Raw genomic sequence first — 16,476 nt, 5'->3', positions numbered from 1 at the left:
TATTCTTTTATCACGTTTTGAAGTTTTTTTTTTTTCGCCTCTACTAACCAACATTTTTTTGTTCTGCCCCTATATATCAATATTGTATTTTTGTAATAGACAATTATTATTTTTTTTATTATCTTTCTTATCTGTTTGTATTTAACTGTTGTCTTTTTTTTTCCTTTTTTTTTTTAATAAGCAATGGTTTATGTCTGTTGTCCATTTGGTTGTAATTTTTCACAATAGTTTTGTCATTATATGTATGTCTATTTATGATCATAGAAAATCAAAATCCAAATACATAATGTCAAGCATTCCTGAATAATAAATAGTTAATCTAATGTTAATGTTAGCTTGTACAACTACATAAAAGTACTAGGCTAATAATCAAAATTATTATTCTAAGTTATTTTTTTAAAAAAAATAATTTTCTAGTTAACAATTAAAGTAAAAATATTATTTATTTAGAAAATCAAAATAAGTACAAGATCAACCCCTTTTAATCAAAATGAGTACAGATCATGTTTGAACTATAAAGAGAAATTCATAAAATGGTCCTCCGACTATGGTCTTTTTTCTCAAATTGGTCCTTTGACTTTTAATTGCATTCAAAGTAGTCCTTTTGACTATAGTGAAAGCCCTAAATTACCAGTTTTACCCCTCATTTTAACACCTACTTAACACCAAAACTAACGGAGGACTATTTTGACTTATAATTCAATAGTCGGAGGACCACTTTGGGTGCAATTAAAAGTCAAGGAACCAATTTGAGAAAAGGCCATAGTCGGAGTACCATTTTGAGAATTAACTATTTTTTCATTTTTGATCCAACGACTATTGGATCGATCATTTTCACATTTTGTCCCTGACTATTAACTTGTTCACATTTGACCCATGACTTTTAAATCTTGCACATTTGGTCTTTCGGCCTAATTTCTGGTTACCAGTGACCAAAATTTTTTGTTGAAAATATAATAGAAAATGAAAATTTTGTCCTTCAAGATAAGTCACTTAACTATTATGCACTCATTAACATAGAAACAAATTTGGTTACCGATGACCGAAAAATAGGCTGGATGATCAAATGTGACAAGGTTTTAAAAGTCGTGGGACAAAATTTGGAAAAATTAATAGTCAGGACCAAATGTAGAAATGATTAAAAAATTGTGGGACCAAATGTGAAATAATTAATAGTCGGGAACCAAATGTAGAAATGATCCAATAGTCATGAGGCCAAAATTAGAAAAAGATTTTTATCCGTTTTTAACGTATCAGATGCGAAGGAGTCCCCAGGTAAAAAAAAATATGGTTAAATCTCAGCCATTGATTAATCTAGATCATCAATTGTCCAGAATGAAAGAAAATTTTTTAAAAAAATGCGGTGAGAATTTGATAATTTTTGTACGTAAGTGCATATTTTTTGTCTTTGGGTGCATTGGTTTTTGCCTTCGAGTGCATATTGTTGTGCATTACAGTACACATTTTTAACAGGCTGGTTCAATAGACCCTTGCTAAGTGCATGTTTTTGTCTTTGGGTGCAATACTTTTGCATTCGAGTGCACATTATTGTGGCTTGTAGTGCGAATTTTTGTATCTTCCAGTGCATATTGTTAACAAGTTGGTTTAACAGGTTCAATAGCCCCGTTGCTAAGTCCCATGAAAGAGCACAAATTATGCTGTGCAACCGTGTGCACCATGCATGGTGCACACGGTTGCAAAACAACACCGTTTTACTATAATGGAGTAACGGTGCCATTTGGCACCGTTTAACTCCACTAATCAAATAATTTTTATTTTTTTTTACAAAAACTACAATCGACGTGTAATTATGAATATATATATATATATATATATATATATATATATATATATATATATATATATATATATATATATATAGTTATGAAGTTGTGGATATACAGTTATGAAGTTATGGATATATAGTTATGAAGTTATGGATGTGTAGTTATGCAATTATGGATATAGTTCTCTGTGAACAAGCACTTTAAGAATTCTGAATATGGAGTTTTGTAATTATGAATGTCTAGTTGTGAAATTATGAATATATGGATATGAAATTATGAATGTGTAGTTATTATTTCTGAATGTGCTGTTGCCAAATTATGAATATATAGTTATGTAATTCTGGATATATAGTTATGTAATTCTGGATATATAGTTATGAAATTATGGATATATCCTACTGTTTAAATACAAAAGGAAACCGCCTAACGCCGTTAACGACAATTCGAACGGGATTTTTTTTTAAATGAAACGGCGTCGTTTTGAAACCGTGTGCACCATGCATGGTGCACATGGTTGCACAGCATAACGATTGATGAAAGAGAGAAGGAAACAGGTTTAATAATCCCGTGAAGATTAATGAACGTTTTGGGCCTTCTGTGCATAATTTTATGTCTTTTAGTGTACATTATTGTGTCTTCTAGTGCACATTATTGAGCCTTATGGATTTGAACATAACGCAAAGACAGTATATTAGAAGGGTAATTTTTTTTTGAGCCATTGATCTGGACATATCAACAGCTCAAATTTATCGACATGTTTTACCTATATTGAAATAAAGACAATTCATTAATTCATATGTGAACGAAGAACATCTGAGAACAACAAAGGGGGAATGAAAAACCAGTCTCTATAATCAGACATAGAAACTACATGCCTAACTAAAGGTTAAGCAACCCGATTCGCTTTACAAAAGATAATTTAAGGTGATGGAAAGAGTTACAGAGTTGACAAACCAAAGAGCACTGCACTTTCTTGATCATCAATAGCCAAATCTAATTTATGTACTGTTCAGGGTCAAAATGACATATCTTTTATTAATTTATGGTATATTTATTTTATTGTATACTTGTAAAACTATATCATTGGGAAAAGAAGCCACAGATAGAGTACCAAATATGTTCAAACAAAGAGAACAATATATATATATTTTTAAGAGAAATGGGTCAAATAGGCGCTTAAATTTTTCATAAGGAGTCAATTAGGCTCTTCAACTTTCTTTTTTTTTTTTTTTGAAAAACAAGAGCGATATAACATTAAATAAGATCCAAGCTCAAAACGTGAGCAATGAAAGGAAACGGAACAGAAGAACAATCCATACAATCAGACATCGACAAGGCTTCACTGCTGGAATTCTCGCCATTTCCGACCAACATTTCCGTCCAATATAATGTTGGTCGGTAATTTAATAAAAATCTCAACTTTCCATCGTTAAAGATGATTGGACGAAAAATTGATCAGAACTTCCGTCCAACGCAATAATGTTGGACTGAAATTCCGTCCAACATCGATTGTTGGAAGTAAATTCTATCCAACCTATAATATAGGTCGGTAAATTTGAATGGACTAACAGGTAAAGTGTGAAAATGTTAGGTATTTTAATTTCTGTCCAACAAAATGTTGGACTGAAAATTAAAATTAAAATATTTCGATACAAAAAATAACCTAAGGAGCGGGAAGTTAAAATATTTGGCATCTCCTCTACTTTTCCACAGCAGCAAACAGAGCAACCCTCTCCATCAAAATTCAAAATCCCTCCACCTTCTCCATCGTCACTAACCGCCGTCGCTCTTCGCCTTTCGTCGTTGCCCTCGCCCGTCGCTCATCGCCGTTGCCGCACCGTTCCCACTCAGCTCCTCATGCCGCACCTCAAATCGATCGCTGCAACATCTTCCCGCCAGCAGAAGTGCACGCCGGTTGTTTCGTCGATGAATTTTTTTATCGGTCTTAACCGCCGCAGCTACTTCGTACGTCGCCGCCGTCTCTAATATAGGTTAGTTCTATTTCTCTAAATCCTTAACCCTAATCCCTGAATTCTTAATTCCATTTATCCCTAAATCCTAATTTTATTAAGCCCTAAATTCCTAAATATATATCATATGAATTATAATAAGTTGTTGTAATGTATTGTACTCATTATTGCAATGTTTGAGCTCATTAATCCTGTGGTTGGCTGATTAGTTTGTCTCTGCATCTCCATGTATTATAAATTTATATTGTGGCACTTAAAGTTTGGACGTACAGGTTAATACACCAATGATTAACCTTAAGATTGCCATGTTTTTTTCTATTCAACTTAATTTATCTTTCTGTCACTTGTATTTGTATAACAAGCAGCTATTTGAATCTTCTGGCAAGTTGCAACTTCTTGATAAGATGTTGGTGAAGCTTAAAGAGCAATTGCTATGTAGGTGAATGAACAAGCCAGTGATGAGGTATTGGAAGTTGAACGAAATGAAGTAATCAAATCTTTTGTTTGTGGATTTAGATATTTTCTGAATTCTTTTGTTTGTATTTTGGACAGGCTGCATCAGGGTCTTGGGGGATTTCTGTGAGTTTCATCTTATTTTAAACAAAAAATATGAACATGAATTAGAGAATGTTTTAATTTATAAATAAAAATTAATTTTGCGTCTAATGTTCAATCTGCTGATTCCCTTAACTGTAATTGTGGCATGGATCATTGGAATAAAGATGGATGTTGCTTTCAACACCATGGAGAGCACTCTTACTTTGTCTATAATTATCACAGTCTTTACTTTACAGGTAATTTATAGATTGAAAATTGTTTATAACGGAAATTGCCGCAAGGCAATACTACAAGCATACTAATGAATGATCTAAAATGAAGTTAGTTGTTGTTTATTCTATTATACTGTTTCTGCTAAATATGATAGTTGGACATTTTATAATATCTTTGATTCATTGCTAATTGTGAAAGAGGATCATGTTACAACGTGAAAGGATAGTAAATTAATGATATGAAAGTAGTGATTTGATTATATATATTAGACCAACATATATCAAGCTTGACAACTACTGTGATCTTTAATTATAAATGTGATTGCCCTATCTTCTCAGGTACTCATGCTATCACTTGTGCTTTGTTTGCTTTCCTAAGGCCAGGGGATAAGGTGAGGGTTTCTTTTTATTAATCCTTTTCTTATCAATTTTATTTGCATCAAAATTACCTTAACATTGCTATTCTCATCAATCGTATGTTCCTGCACTTTTTGTAGTTTGAAAGTAATTTATAAACTGATCTATTGCTCTTTTGCCAATAATGCCAGTGACTCTTTATCTAAAGTGAATAGCTATAACTTGTTATGGCAATGGTAAAACAGACATTCAAATCAACTGCTATGTTTTCATAGCTGCAATGGTTTCTCTCTATCTTCTTACACATATATAAGAGAAAATGAATTATTGCAGGCATTTCTGATAATGAGATGCACCACTTGAATCTCAACATTAAAGAATCTGTTTCTTCTAAAAGACTGACAAGGCTACCTTCCACCACAAAGAATGGTGCAAAATTCAGGTATATTTTTTACTGTGTTCTCCTCCTGAAACTTCATTATTTTTTAATGTTCCCAATTTTCTTATGTTTTTGCTTTTACCTGACAGTAGGACTGAAGTATTCTCAATAGCTAGCTTTATTAGTAACTTTTACCTTGTTTGTTTGTTCTCAGCTTGTTGTCGGGACATGAACAGAAAATGTGGAAACAATGAACGATGTGGTTTCTCTATGCAGTTCTTGAGTCACCATGCACTGATCAAAGTCATTGAAATAGAAAGCTGTGGATGCTGCATTGATCAAAGCCATTGAAGCAGTGCTGAATTTGAAGGCTTATTTGGGTGTAGTGAGGATAATTAAGTAGTATATATTTTTGATTTTTTTTGGCTTATGGTAATAGTTCGTTGTTGGAAGTACTATAGACATGACCATAAATTTTGTTGTACATAATTTTGATGTTTAAATATATTTTCAATTTGAAATTTAGTGTGTCCATTAATTTGTTCAAGACATATAATTTATTAACAACATGTATAAATAAATTTATGGTAATATAAAAATAATAAAAAAATTTCATATGATTTAGGATTTTCCTACCAACAGTTGGAAGGAAAATAACAAAATATAATATGCGAGTTTTCCGTCCAACGTTGCGTCGGAATTTTCGACCAACACACGTAGTTGGACGGAATTTCTGACCAATGCACGTAGTTGGACGGAAATTCCCACGTTTTAAGAATGGTGGGTTATTCTCCGGAATTTCCGTCCAATTTTTGTTCGTTGGACGCTATTTCCGACCAAAAATCATAATTGGACGGAATTTGCGACAAAGGTTTTTCCGAACGTTCCTTTTGGTCGGTATGTTGGACGGAAACCACGTTTCCGACCAATATATCGCGTTTTCCGTCCAACATTCGTTGGACGGAAAACGCGAGATTTCCAGTAGTGCTTCCCGAGCTAAGCAATGGGCAACCTTGTTCGCAGACCTTTTAGCAAACAAAAAGCTTAAGTTAGTGAAACTAGAAGCTATGAATCTAATATCATCAAGTATGAGATCAAAATATGAAATAGAATAATGAGAGTGGAGAATGCCATTTACAGCAAGTTGGCAGTCACTTTCAACTTGGAGATTGTCCACATGGCGATCTTTAATCCACTTCAAGGCTCTCCAACTTTCTAAAGTTGCAATTAGATACACGAACTCTTAAACTTGATGCAAGAAGACCCACTGACCGAGTAACTACCTGCAATCCCCGGTAAAATGCTCTGTAGATGCTGACTAGGCACAATCTTTACACATTTGGCTTGCCACTCAGCAAAAAAAAATAAAATAAAATAAAAAAAAATAGAAAAATAAAGAAACAAAATGGGAAAAAAAAAACAAAATATTAAAAATAGAAATACGAAATAAGAATAGTAACGGGAAAATGGGTAAATTAAAATTGATATTCAAATTGGGAAAGAAGAAACGGAACTCCAGAACCCTAAGACCCTATCAAAATCAATTCTCTCTTCAGTCTCCAACTTCATTCACCTAGAATTGAAATTTACGAAGGAATATCGCAGGCTAACAGCTTAACAAAGCCTATTATTGTTGATTGGAGCTTGAAGACGAAGCTATTGGCAGTAAACGAGCAATCGGACGAGTCTGTAATAGTTGGAGCTTGAAGACGAGGTTGTAGCAGTCGGTTTTTCTTCATCTACGGACAGCGAGCAGTCGGACGAGTCTGATGAGAGGTAATAAACCTATCCTTTGTATATTTGAAGGCAAAAATATGGGTTTTGTATATTTGCACTTTGCAGGCATATATATATGGGTATTTGTATATTAAATAGTTTTGGCAGTGGTTTTTTTTTTTTTTTTTCTTTTGACTTGTGTGAATTTGAATTGCTTTGTGATATGGGTCCCTTAAAATGCAGTTAATAATTGAGACAAACTTGGGTGGTTGTAGTCCTATATTTTTCTTTAATGTTTGGCAGCAGATTTTTTTGATTTGTTGTGGCCCCCCCTACACATGGTGTTTGTTTAAGTGTATGTTAACTTTATAGAGTACTAACATTGTATTGTAATAGAAGCATTTTGAATTGATTTTTCTTTCTGATGTACTTAGGATTATTGGTTTTAAAATCTGGAATTTGTATTGCTTAAATTCATATAGGTGTCTGTATTGCTTAAATCTATAATATATTTTTCTTTCTGATGTACTTAGGATTATTGATTTTAAATTGAAATGTTTGTTTGTTTGTTTTCTTTTTTTAGAATGCATTCCACTATACGTATACGAATTCATCATGGTGGTAGTTTTGTCCAACACCCTGTTATGAACTATGTAAATGGTGAGGTTGAAGAGGTTATAATGGACCCAGATTATTTATCGTATCCTCATTTGCTGAATTATATTAAAGAGAACAGGTATGGTAAAATTCAATCTCTGTCGTATAATTACCTCATGAGCGTATGGAGAATCTACATATACTCAATAACGACAGAAGTACACTTGACTTTATTCATTTTGCATGTCTATGGGGTTAAGTTGATTTATTTGTTGAGCATGGTATAAACGATACAGAGGTAGTTCCAGAGTTAGCATTACCCGCACCTGTAAATAAGTCATATTAGCCTTACAGCCAGAGTTTCACACTCTAATGTGACTCCTGGCCTCGTGCACTCCACCCAACTAACTTTAATATCTAATCTAATAATATTTAAATTAATAGAATTTTAATAAATTATCTATAACTTACCATTTTTAAATTTTAATTATGTTACATAGTTGTATAATTGTTAAAAGTATATATATTATTTATACATTTATTATTTATAAAGTTAATACAAATTACAAATGTAATATTACAAAATTTACATGTTACAATAAATAAATTTAAACTAATACATAAAATTCTTGTACAAGTGACAAATCTCTATAAAAAAAAAAATTGCATGATAAATTTTACCTTATATGCAAAAAAAAAATTAAAAAAAAATTAAATCAATATTTCTAAGCTACAAATTAAAAATAAAAACAAAACACCACACATTAAATAGAGAGAGGGTAACCCAACACTACCAGTCTACCATGTAAGCCTAATCCACATCGCCATCTTTATAACGAGCATAACTCACTGATTTAGTAGACAATATTTGAAAAGAGACTAAAATTCAAAATACAACAGCAACAGTACAAGAATTATGTTCAAAATGAACATATTTCCTTATGCACTATACACATTAGTTATTAGTAGGGATATCAACGAGACGGGACTGTGGCGTGGAGTATACTCCCCATCCCCAAAACCCCGTCCCTGTCCCCATCGCACTCCCCGGCAAAGAATTAAAATTAGTCCTTTTCCCGTCCCCGCGGAGAATATTAGGCGAAGACAGGGACTTCCTAATCTCGATCAACTCTGAGTCAAAATTTTAAATTAGTGTAATTTTTAATTTTAAAAACTAAAAACCTAAGTCTTAATTTTTAAAAAAATATTATTATTATTATTATTATTATTATTATTATTATTATTTTATTTATTTTTTATTATAATAATTATTCAAGGAACAGGGCAAGGTATCCCCGTCCCGTCCCAACAAAGAATTACATACGTTTTCCATCTCCGTCACTATTCTCTGAAACCTTTTTCCAATCCTGTCCTCGTTGGGGCAGAGAACGGGGAACCCTTTCAGGAGTGGGACAAATTGTCATCCCTACACATCAACATAAAGTGGACAAAATCTTTGTACACATTAACATTTGGCCTTTCCTGTTTAGTTACTGATTTACCATGAATTACATTATCCCAACTACACTATCGGGTCAAGATGTGAAGGACCCATGAAGTTAGGATTTAACCTTTTGGGAAGATAAAATAACATTGATAAAACTCTATATATAAAATTCATTAACACTCTCCTAATGGATAGTCCCATCCATTCCCTTCTTATTTTATACTCCGTACATGCGTAAGACAATTGATGTTCTAGTCATTACATAGTACAAACGAAAAGCGATGACATTATCTTATAACATTTCATACATTGAAGAGAAACGATGGGCCAGGAGTCTATACAAACATAAGCAGCAGATATCCTTAGTACGATATATGGGTTGTGATTCTTGTCTCATGCAAGTCCAGTGTGTGATGAATGTAACTGCACTGTTTGACTTCGGACAACTTGCAGCACACCAGGCTTTTCTGCAAAAGCAAAAAATCGGTTATCGTTCAGCCTTCTGAACTGAAATGTGCTAAAGAACGCTAACAGGACACAAAAACCAGAAAAACAACCCATATATTGGTATAAATGGAAGTCCCAATGATGTTTCTTTCCGTCTTAGACTGAGCACAAGAAGCCATATGCATTGTGGATGTTAAAAGTCCCACATTGATAAAATAAGAAAGAATATATGCATTTATAAGGCGGGTTAGATTAGTTAATTAATTATATTCAATCTTTTAGTGCAGTTTGACTCATCTAGGAGTCAAGGACAGTGGACATATCACAACCAATGTTGCCAACAAAAATACTATCGGTAATAACACCCCTACCCATGAATTCACGATCAACATTTTGAGGGGACAATGATCCATTACAGTTCTTATTAAAGAAATGAACTCTGCAGAAGCAAGGGGACAATGATCCATTACAGTTCTTATTAAAGAAATGAACTCTGCAGAAGCAATAGATCTTTCAATACTTCACGAATTTCTTTTGAAATATCATACTGGGTGCCCTAATTAGATGGCAGTTCCTAAAGATTTCCCCAATATGTACTTTTTCATTCCACCATCTTGACTTCCACAGACAGTCAGACACACATATGTGATCACTGGTAATCAAAGTGTGATGAAGAAAGTACGAGTAATGTCACAGATAAAAGACCTTTCTACTGTATACATTTAATTTCATAAATTCCCATAGCAGACTTCTATAATATCTGGGGAAGCCAAGCTACCTTTAATCTGCCCCATAGCATTGGACTTAGGAATTATACAATCACCCTAATGGCAGAGGGTATCATAGCCGTATCACAATCACAGCAAATTATTCATAATTCATATCAAGAAATGACATTTTCTCACATTTCAGAGAGGCAGGTGCCTCTGCCCAACAATTCCCCTCCCAGCACCTGCCAGTTTTAACTACACCCATGACCTAGCTCTAATATCAAGATCAAGTGTTTATTACTACGCCAAAAGTTATAACTAGTAGCAAAGGCAACTTTATTTTCTTATAAACCGCGCAGGGTGCTGGACTTGGCCCTTCACCGGCTACCAATCCCCTAGCCCCCAATTGATGAAATTAGCCCTTCACCAGCCCCGCCCAACAATCCCCTAGCCCCCGATTGATGAACTTGGCCTCCTCCCAACAATATCCTAGCAACCAGCCCAACAATATCCTAGCCACCAATTGATGACCTTGGCCCTTTACTAACTAGGAAAGTAAATTTGCAAATTGACCCAATCACAAGTCCACTTTCTACATCCAAATAAGCAGGCAGCAATAATCAATTCATCCCATCTAATATGATCCCATATTCACACAGAAAACAGCCAGCAACACCAGGAAACGAAAGTAGAAAATAGAAAGGAACTTACTGGAAAGCTCATCGACCTGCGCAGGAGTCAACTTGGCAGAGAATCCACTCGCAGCGTGCTTGTAGGTGTACAGTATCGCCTCCTTCGCGGCATCCTCACTTTTCCAACACAATCATACACGAAATTAGTCCATAAACCAAAACGTTCCTTCCATATGTACAAAATAGAAAAGAGAAGAGAAAAGAAAGGTAAAAGGGTACCTGCCAACGACAGAAGCGAGGGTTTTGAGATGAAAATCCTCGTGTTCTACGCCCTCGTCGGGTTTGTGGGTGTAAACGATGTAGACCTTCGCGTCGGACGTTGATTGGGGTTGGGAATCGGCCATCGCAGCGACGAACAAGAAGGACAGTAGCAGAATCGAAGGTACAAGGGTGAGAAGATTTTGGGTTTTCGGCATTTCGCTATGATCGTATTTATAGAATTTAGAACCGAAGATATTTGTGTAAAATTCTTAAGGGCGAAGGGTCCATATACTTATCCGTCTGCTCATTTTGTCTTTATTCCCAACAACGGGCTGCAATTACTCGTAGTCGACGCTACGCGTTACACACGTAAACACAATAGTTATTGCGTGCAACGTGGTCCACACAATTGTGCGGACCACGATTAAAAAACGACGTCGTTTTGTTTAATTTTATATTTTTGCACACCTAATTACAATATATATTTTTATAACTCATAATGTATATTAATTAAATTATAATGTACATTATTTTAAAACATAATGTACATTATTTTAAAACATAATGTACATTATATTATCCAATGTTTTATTATTCTAACACGTAATGTACATTATTTTAACACATAATATACATTATTTTAACATGTAATGTATATTATTTTAGAATATAATGTACATTATTTTAACACATAATGTACATTATTTTTTTACTCATAATATTCACGACGATATTTTAGATCGTGGTCTACACAATAATTTCCCCGCGGCCCTGCATCAACATTACTTCTTCTTTAGTTTTGAGCTAATCACCATTTTCGTTACTCAATTGTTTTCCAATTGTTAATATAATCTCTAATTTTCAATTCCAATCAATTTGATACTTAAATTATTTAAAATTTTGTCAACAAAACCCTTTCAGGGACCAAATGGTGATTTCTATATTTTTAAATTTCGTCAATTTGGTCCCTAAAAGGGTTTAATTGACGAAATTTTAAACAATTTGATGATTAAATTGGTTGAAATTGAAAACTAGAGACTGCATTGACAGTTGAAAAATAATTGAGAGATCAAAATGTTGATTTACCTTGTTTCATTAGGTTTGTCAACGTAACCTATACTAAATCTTAGATAAACATGCCAAGCACGTTGTGCTCAGATAGCATGTAGTGACTCTCCCATATAGGAGGTCATGAGATCGAACTTCAGTCGAGGTAGTCGAACTTCAGTCGAGGTAGTATTAACTCTTTGTGTTTACAATCTAATAAAATTAGTAATCGTAAAAAAATAAAAAATAAAAATCAGAAACATGTTCATATAGTTTCATTTCATAATCAATAAAAATTTTAAAAACGCATGATAAGTTCAATTTTAAAAAAAAATAAAAAAAAAATTGGTCAAGTTGACAAATTAAAAGAGTTAATTTCAGCAAAGGTCGTCTGATTATAGTGATTTTTCAAATTTAGTTCTCTTCATTTAATTTGGACAAATTAAACTTTTGACTATCAAAATGGTTCCACCAATGGTCCTTTCGTCAACTGTATTAGGACTCTATCATCATTAGTATTCGTTACCTATTATTATTAGTATTCGTCTTGTAATAGGTTTACTATTCACTACTATATATACTCTTGTACAGACTCATTATTATTCATTCAGATATATCGTATCCTCATCTGGTATCAGCAGGTTTCTCTCTCCTCTCTCTAATGGCGCACCTCGAATCTGATGACGGCTCTGTTGGTAGTTCTGAACGGACCGTTTCCGAGGCCGCGCTTGTTGCACCGTTGCAGTCGGGGGTGTCTTTCTCTCGGCGCATCACTTCGTCTCCATCAAGTTGACATCCCGCAATTTTTTGTTTTGGCGTACTCAGCTTCTTCCGTTCCTGGATGGCCAAGGGTTGTTGGGTTTTGTCGATGGTACTTCGGTATGTCCGCCGATCACCGCGCTTGCCGTGCCGCCTGCCGAGGGAGCCGTGCCTTCGTCGGCTTCGTCTTCCGCTGCTCGGAGTGCATGGCTCCGTCAAGATAAGGTCGTGCTCTCCTTATTAATCTCATCCTTGTCCGACGAGATGATGCACATCGCAATCGGTAAGTCCACTTCTCGGCATTTGTGGTTGGCAATCGAACAGGTTCTTGGTTCGACTACACGGGCTCGTGCCCTCCGGTTGGTGGGCGAGTTGCAAGGATTGCGGCAGGGGGATGCTTCGATCCCGGACTATCTTGGCCGTGCGCAGGTGCTTATCGAGGATTTAGCGCTTGCCGGCCGTCCGGTGACGCTAGAGGATCAGAATATGTATATATTCCGAGGCTTGCGGTCCGAATATCGTCCTTTGGTGGCGTCGCTCACAAGGGGTGCTCTGGTTCTCTGCCCGAGCTATCCGATTTTCTTGTTTCGCAGGCTTTTATATGTGTCGATGATGCTGGTGATGTTGCTGCTGCTCCGGTCGCCATGGCGGCTCAGCGAGGTGGAGGCCGTTCGGGCGGGCAGTAGCGTGGAGGCGGCAACCGCGGCCGTGGTCGCGGCAAAGGGCGTGGCGGTGCCAGGGCTGTCCAGTGCCATATCTGCTCCGGCGAGGGCCATTCGGCCGCTTCGTGCTTTCGCCGGTACGATGGAGCTCCGGGGCCGAGAGCGCATGTTACGTATCTTGTGGACGATGCGGCTTCGGTTAGCACTCAGCAATGGTTTCCCGACACTGGTGCGTCGAACCATGCCACCCCAGATCCGTCTTTGATGTCCTCGACGGTCTCTTATAACGGTCCGGATCATCTTCGTGTTGGTGATGGTAAGTGTTTACCTATTGTTGGTACTGGTTCGTCTTCGGTAGCCTCTTCTAAAACACTATTTCGGTTGTCTGATGTTCTTTTTGTTCCTGGGCTTTGTGCGTCTTTATTATCTGTGCAACGGTTTGCCCGTTATAATAATGTCTTCTTTGAATTTCACCCTGATTGTTTCTTTGTGAAGGATCGTTCAACCAGGGAAGTTCTGTATAGAGGGCAGGCTTCGGGGGGTCTCTATTCTTGGCCTGTTTCTCGTTCCAGTCCCGCTGCGTTAGTGGCTTCGCGTGTCTCCTCTGACGTTTGGCATGGTCGGTTGGGTCACCCTCATCCTCGTGTCTTGCGGCAGATTTTGAATTCGTGTTCCATTGATTCTAGTTTTAGTAATAGTTCGGTGTCGTGTCGTGCTTGTATGCTTGGGAAATCATCTCGGTTTCCCTTGCCTCGTGTCAATACTACTACGTCGCATGTTTTAGAGCTTATTTATACTGATATTTGGGGCCCAGCGCCTTCTCTTTCTATCAATGGTTTTCGTTATTTTGTTTTGTTTGTTGATGACTACACACGCTATGTATGGTTTTATCCTATGCGATTGAAAACTGATGTGTATGCTATCTTCGAGCAGTTTCGGTCACTAGTTGAGCGTTCATATGGTCGTAAGATTGTCTCTATACAATCTGATTTAGGGGGAGAGTATAAACGATTGCACCGTACTTTTGTCTCTTTGGGTATCAATCATAGGCAATCTTGTGCCTATACCCATGAGCAGAATGGTAGAGTTGAGCGTCAGCATCGTCACGTTGTGGAAACGGGTCTGGCTCTCTTGGCTCAGGATTCGGTTCCACAGCGATATTGGGATTATGCCTTTGAGACTGCAGTTTATCTCATCAATAAAATGCCTATTCGAGTTCTAGACAATGTCAGTCCTCATTATCGTTTGCATCATTCTAATCTTTCTTATTCCTTCTTGCGTGTGTTTGGTTGTCTCTGTTATCCTCTGTTGCGCCCGTACAATCGTAACAAGTTGCAGTATCGGTCATCCCCGTGTGTGTTTCTTGGTTATCCGTCTTCGTTTCGTGGTTATCGTTGTTTAGATCCTGCTACTAACAAGGTATTCATTTGTCGTCATGTACGTTTTGATGAGACCATATATCCGTTTGCTTCTTCTATGCCTTCTCAGGTCTCTAGCTCTCGCCCGGTTGAGCCGTGGGGTGTTGGTGCCGTTCGGGTTGGTGTTGGCTCCGATGTTTGTCCCACTGGACCTGATCCTCATCCGGAGTTGGACGCGGATTCCGGGGCTGCCGCAGCTGGTTCAGATTCTCACACCGTGACTGCCACGGCTTCGGAAGGGGCGGTCTCGGGTGCTCCTACTGCGCCCAAGCGAGGCCGCCGTACGGCGAAGCCTGTTCAGCCTCGGTCTCATGTCATGGCAACCCGTTCTCAAGGACCAACGCAGCATGTGGCTCTTATGACTGTTCCTGAACCGACTTGTTATTCTCAGGCAGTTCGGTATCCGGAGTGGCGTGAGGCCATGGATCTTGAGTTTAATGCCTTGCTCCAGAACCACACTTGGCGTCTGGTTAGTCGCACACCTGGCATGAATGTTGTGGGGTGCAAATGGGTGTTCAGAACGAAGCGCAAGGCCGATGGCACGATTGAGCGGCACAAGGCTTGATTGGTCGCAAAGGGTTTCAATCAAGTCGTTGGGCAGGACTTTTTTGAGACTTTCAGTCCTGTTGTCAAACCCACCACCGTGCGGCTTCTTCTCTCTTTAGCCGTTTCTCGCGGTTGGGTCATTCGGCAGTTGGATGTTCACAACGCCTTCCTCAATGGTAATCTTGCAGAGACAGTTTACATGAGACAGTCGCCCGGTTATGAAGACCAGTCACGGCCGGATGATGTGTGTTTGTTACAGAGGTCACTCTATGGTCTTAAGAAGGCTCCTCGAGCGTGGTTCAATAGGTTGCATGCTTTCTTGGTGTCGGTTGGTTTTTCACCCTCCAAGACTGATGTTTCTTTATTCATCTATACTCGTGCCTCTGTCTGTTTATATTTGCTTGTCTATGTAAATGATATCCTTGTTATGGGGTCTGATGCTTCGTGTGTTACTCGGCTTCTTACTGACTTAGCCTCGGAGTTTAAGATTCGTGACATGGGTGCTCCGTCTTTTTTTCTTGGCATTGAGACGGTCTCCCAGGATGGTGGTTTGTTTCTTTCTCAGCAGCGATACATGCGAGATATTTTGAGCCGTGCAGGTATGGTGGACTATAAACCGTTGGCTACTCCGGTTCCTGTGTCCCGACCTTCTTCTGATTCTGTGGTTCCCTATGCGGATCCCACGCAGTATCGCAGTCTTGCTGGGGCTCTACAGTATCTTACTGTTACTCGTCCGGATATCTCCTTTGCCGTGAATCGGGTCTGTCAGCATATGCACTCTCCAACCACTGAGCATTGGGCTATGCTCAAGCGTGTTCTGCGGTATGTAAAAGGAACTCTGCACTTTGGTCGTTTTATTCGTCCTTCCTCCTCTGTTGCGGTTCATGCCTTTTAGGATTCGGACTGGGCTGGTGATCCAGCTGACAGGAAGTCTACTAGTGGTTTTGCGGTTTTTCTTGGTGGCAATCTGA

The 16,476-nt window shown here is 37.4% G+C and overlaps 1 protein-coding gene and 1 long non-coding RNA gene across 2 annotated transcripts; one reads left to right on the top strand and one right to left on the bottom strand.

Annotated features, from left to right (window-relative positions):
* Positions 1 to 3,511: 3,511 nt before the first annotated feature.
* Positions 3,512 to 5,792, top strand: LOC109171318. Its single transcript, XR_002052565.1, has 7 exons — positions 3,512 to 3,778; positions 4,123 to 4,220; positions 4,310 to 4,336; positions 4,480 to 4,551; positions 4,867 to 4,919; positions 5,218 to 5,326; positions 5,478 to 5,792. It is a non-coding gene; the product is annotated as an uncharacterized LOC109171318 (long non-coding RNA).
* A 3,356-nt stretch (positions 5,793 to 9,148) lies between these two features.
* Positions 9,149 to 11,364, bottom strand: LOC109171335 (subtilisin-like protease SBT3.12). The gene is made up of 3 exons (XM_019320416.1): positions 11,092 to 11,364; positions 10,892 to 10,989; positions 9,149 to 9,490 (listed from the first exon to the last, which is right to left on the bottom strand). The coding sequence occupies exons 1-3, from the start codon at positions 11,286 to 11,288 to the stop codon at positions 9,417 to 9,419; spliced, it is 369 nt and encodes a 122-aa protein (XP_019175961.1). The 5' UTR covers positions 11,289 to 11,364; the 3' UTR covers positions 9,149 to 9,416.
* Positions 11,365 to 16,476: the final 5,112 nt, after the last annotated feature.

The sequence above is a fragment of the Ipomoea nil genome, unplaced genomic scaffold (genome assembly GCF_001879475.1).
Source record: "Ipomoea nil cultivar Tokyo-kokei standard unplaced genomic scaffold, Asagao_1.1 scaffold3415, whole genome shotgun sequence".
NCBI lineage: Eukaryota > Viridiplantae > Streptophyta > Magnoliopsida > Solanales > Convolvulaceae > Ipomoea > Ipomoea nil.
Note: the sequence above shows the minus strand (reverse complement) of the source record. Positions and strands in the feature narration are given on the sequence as shown.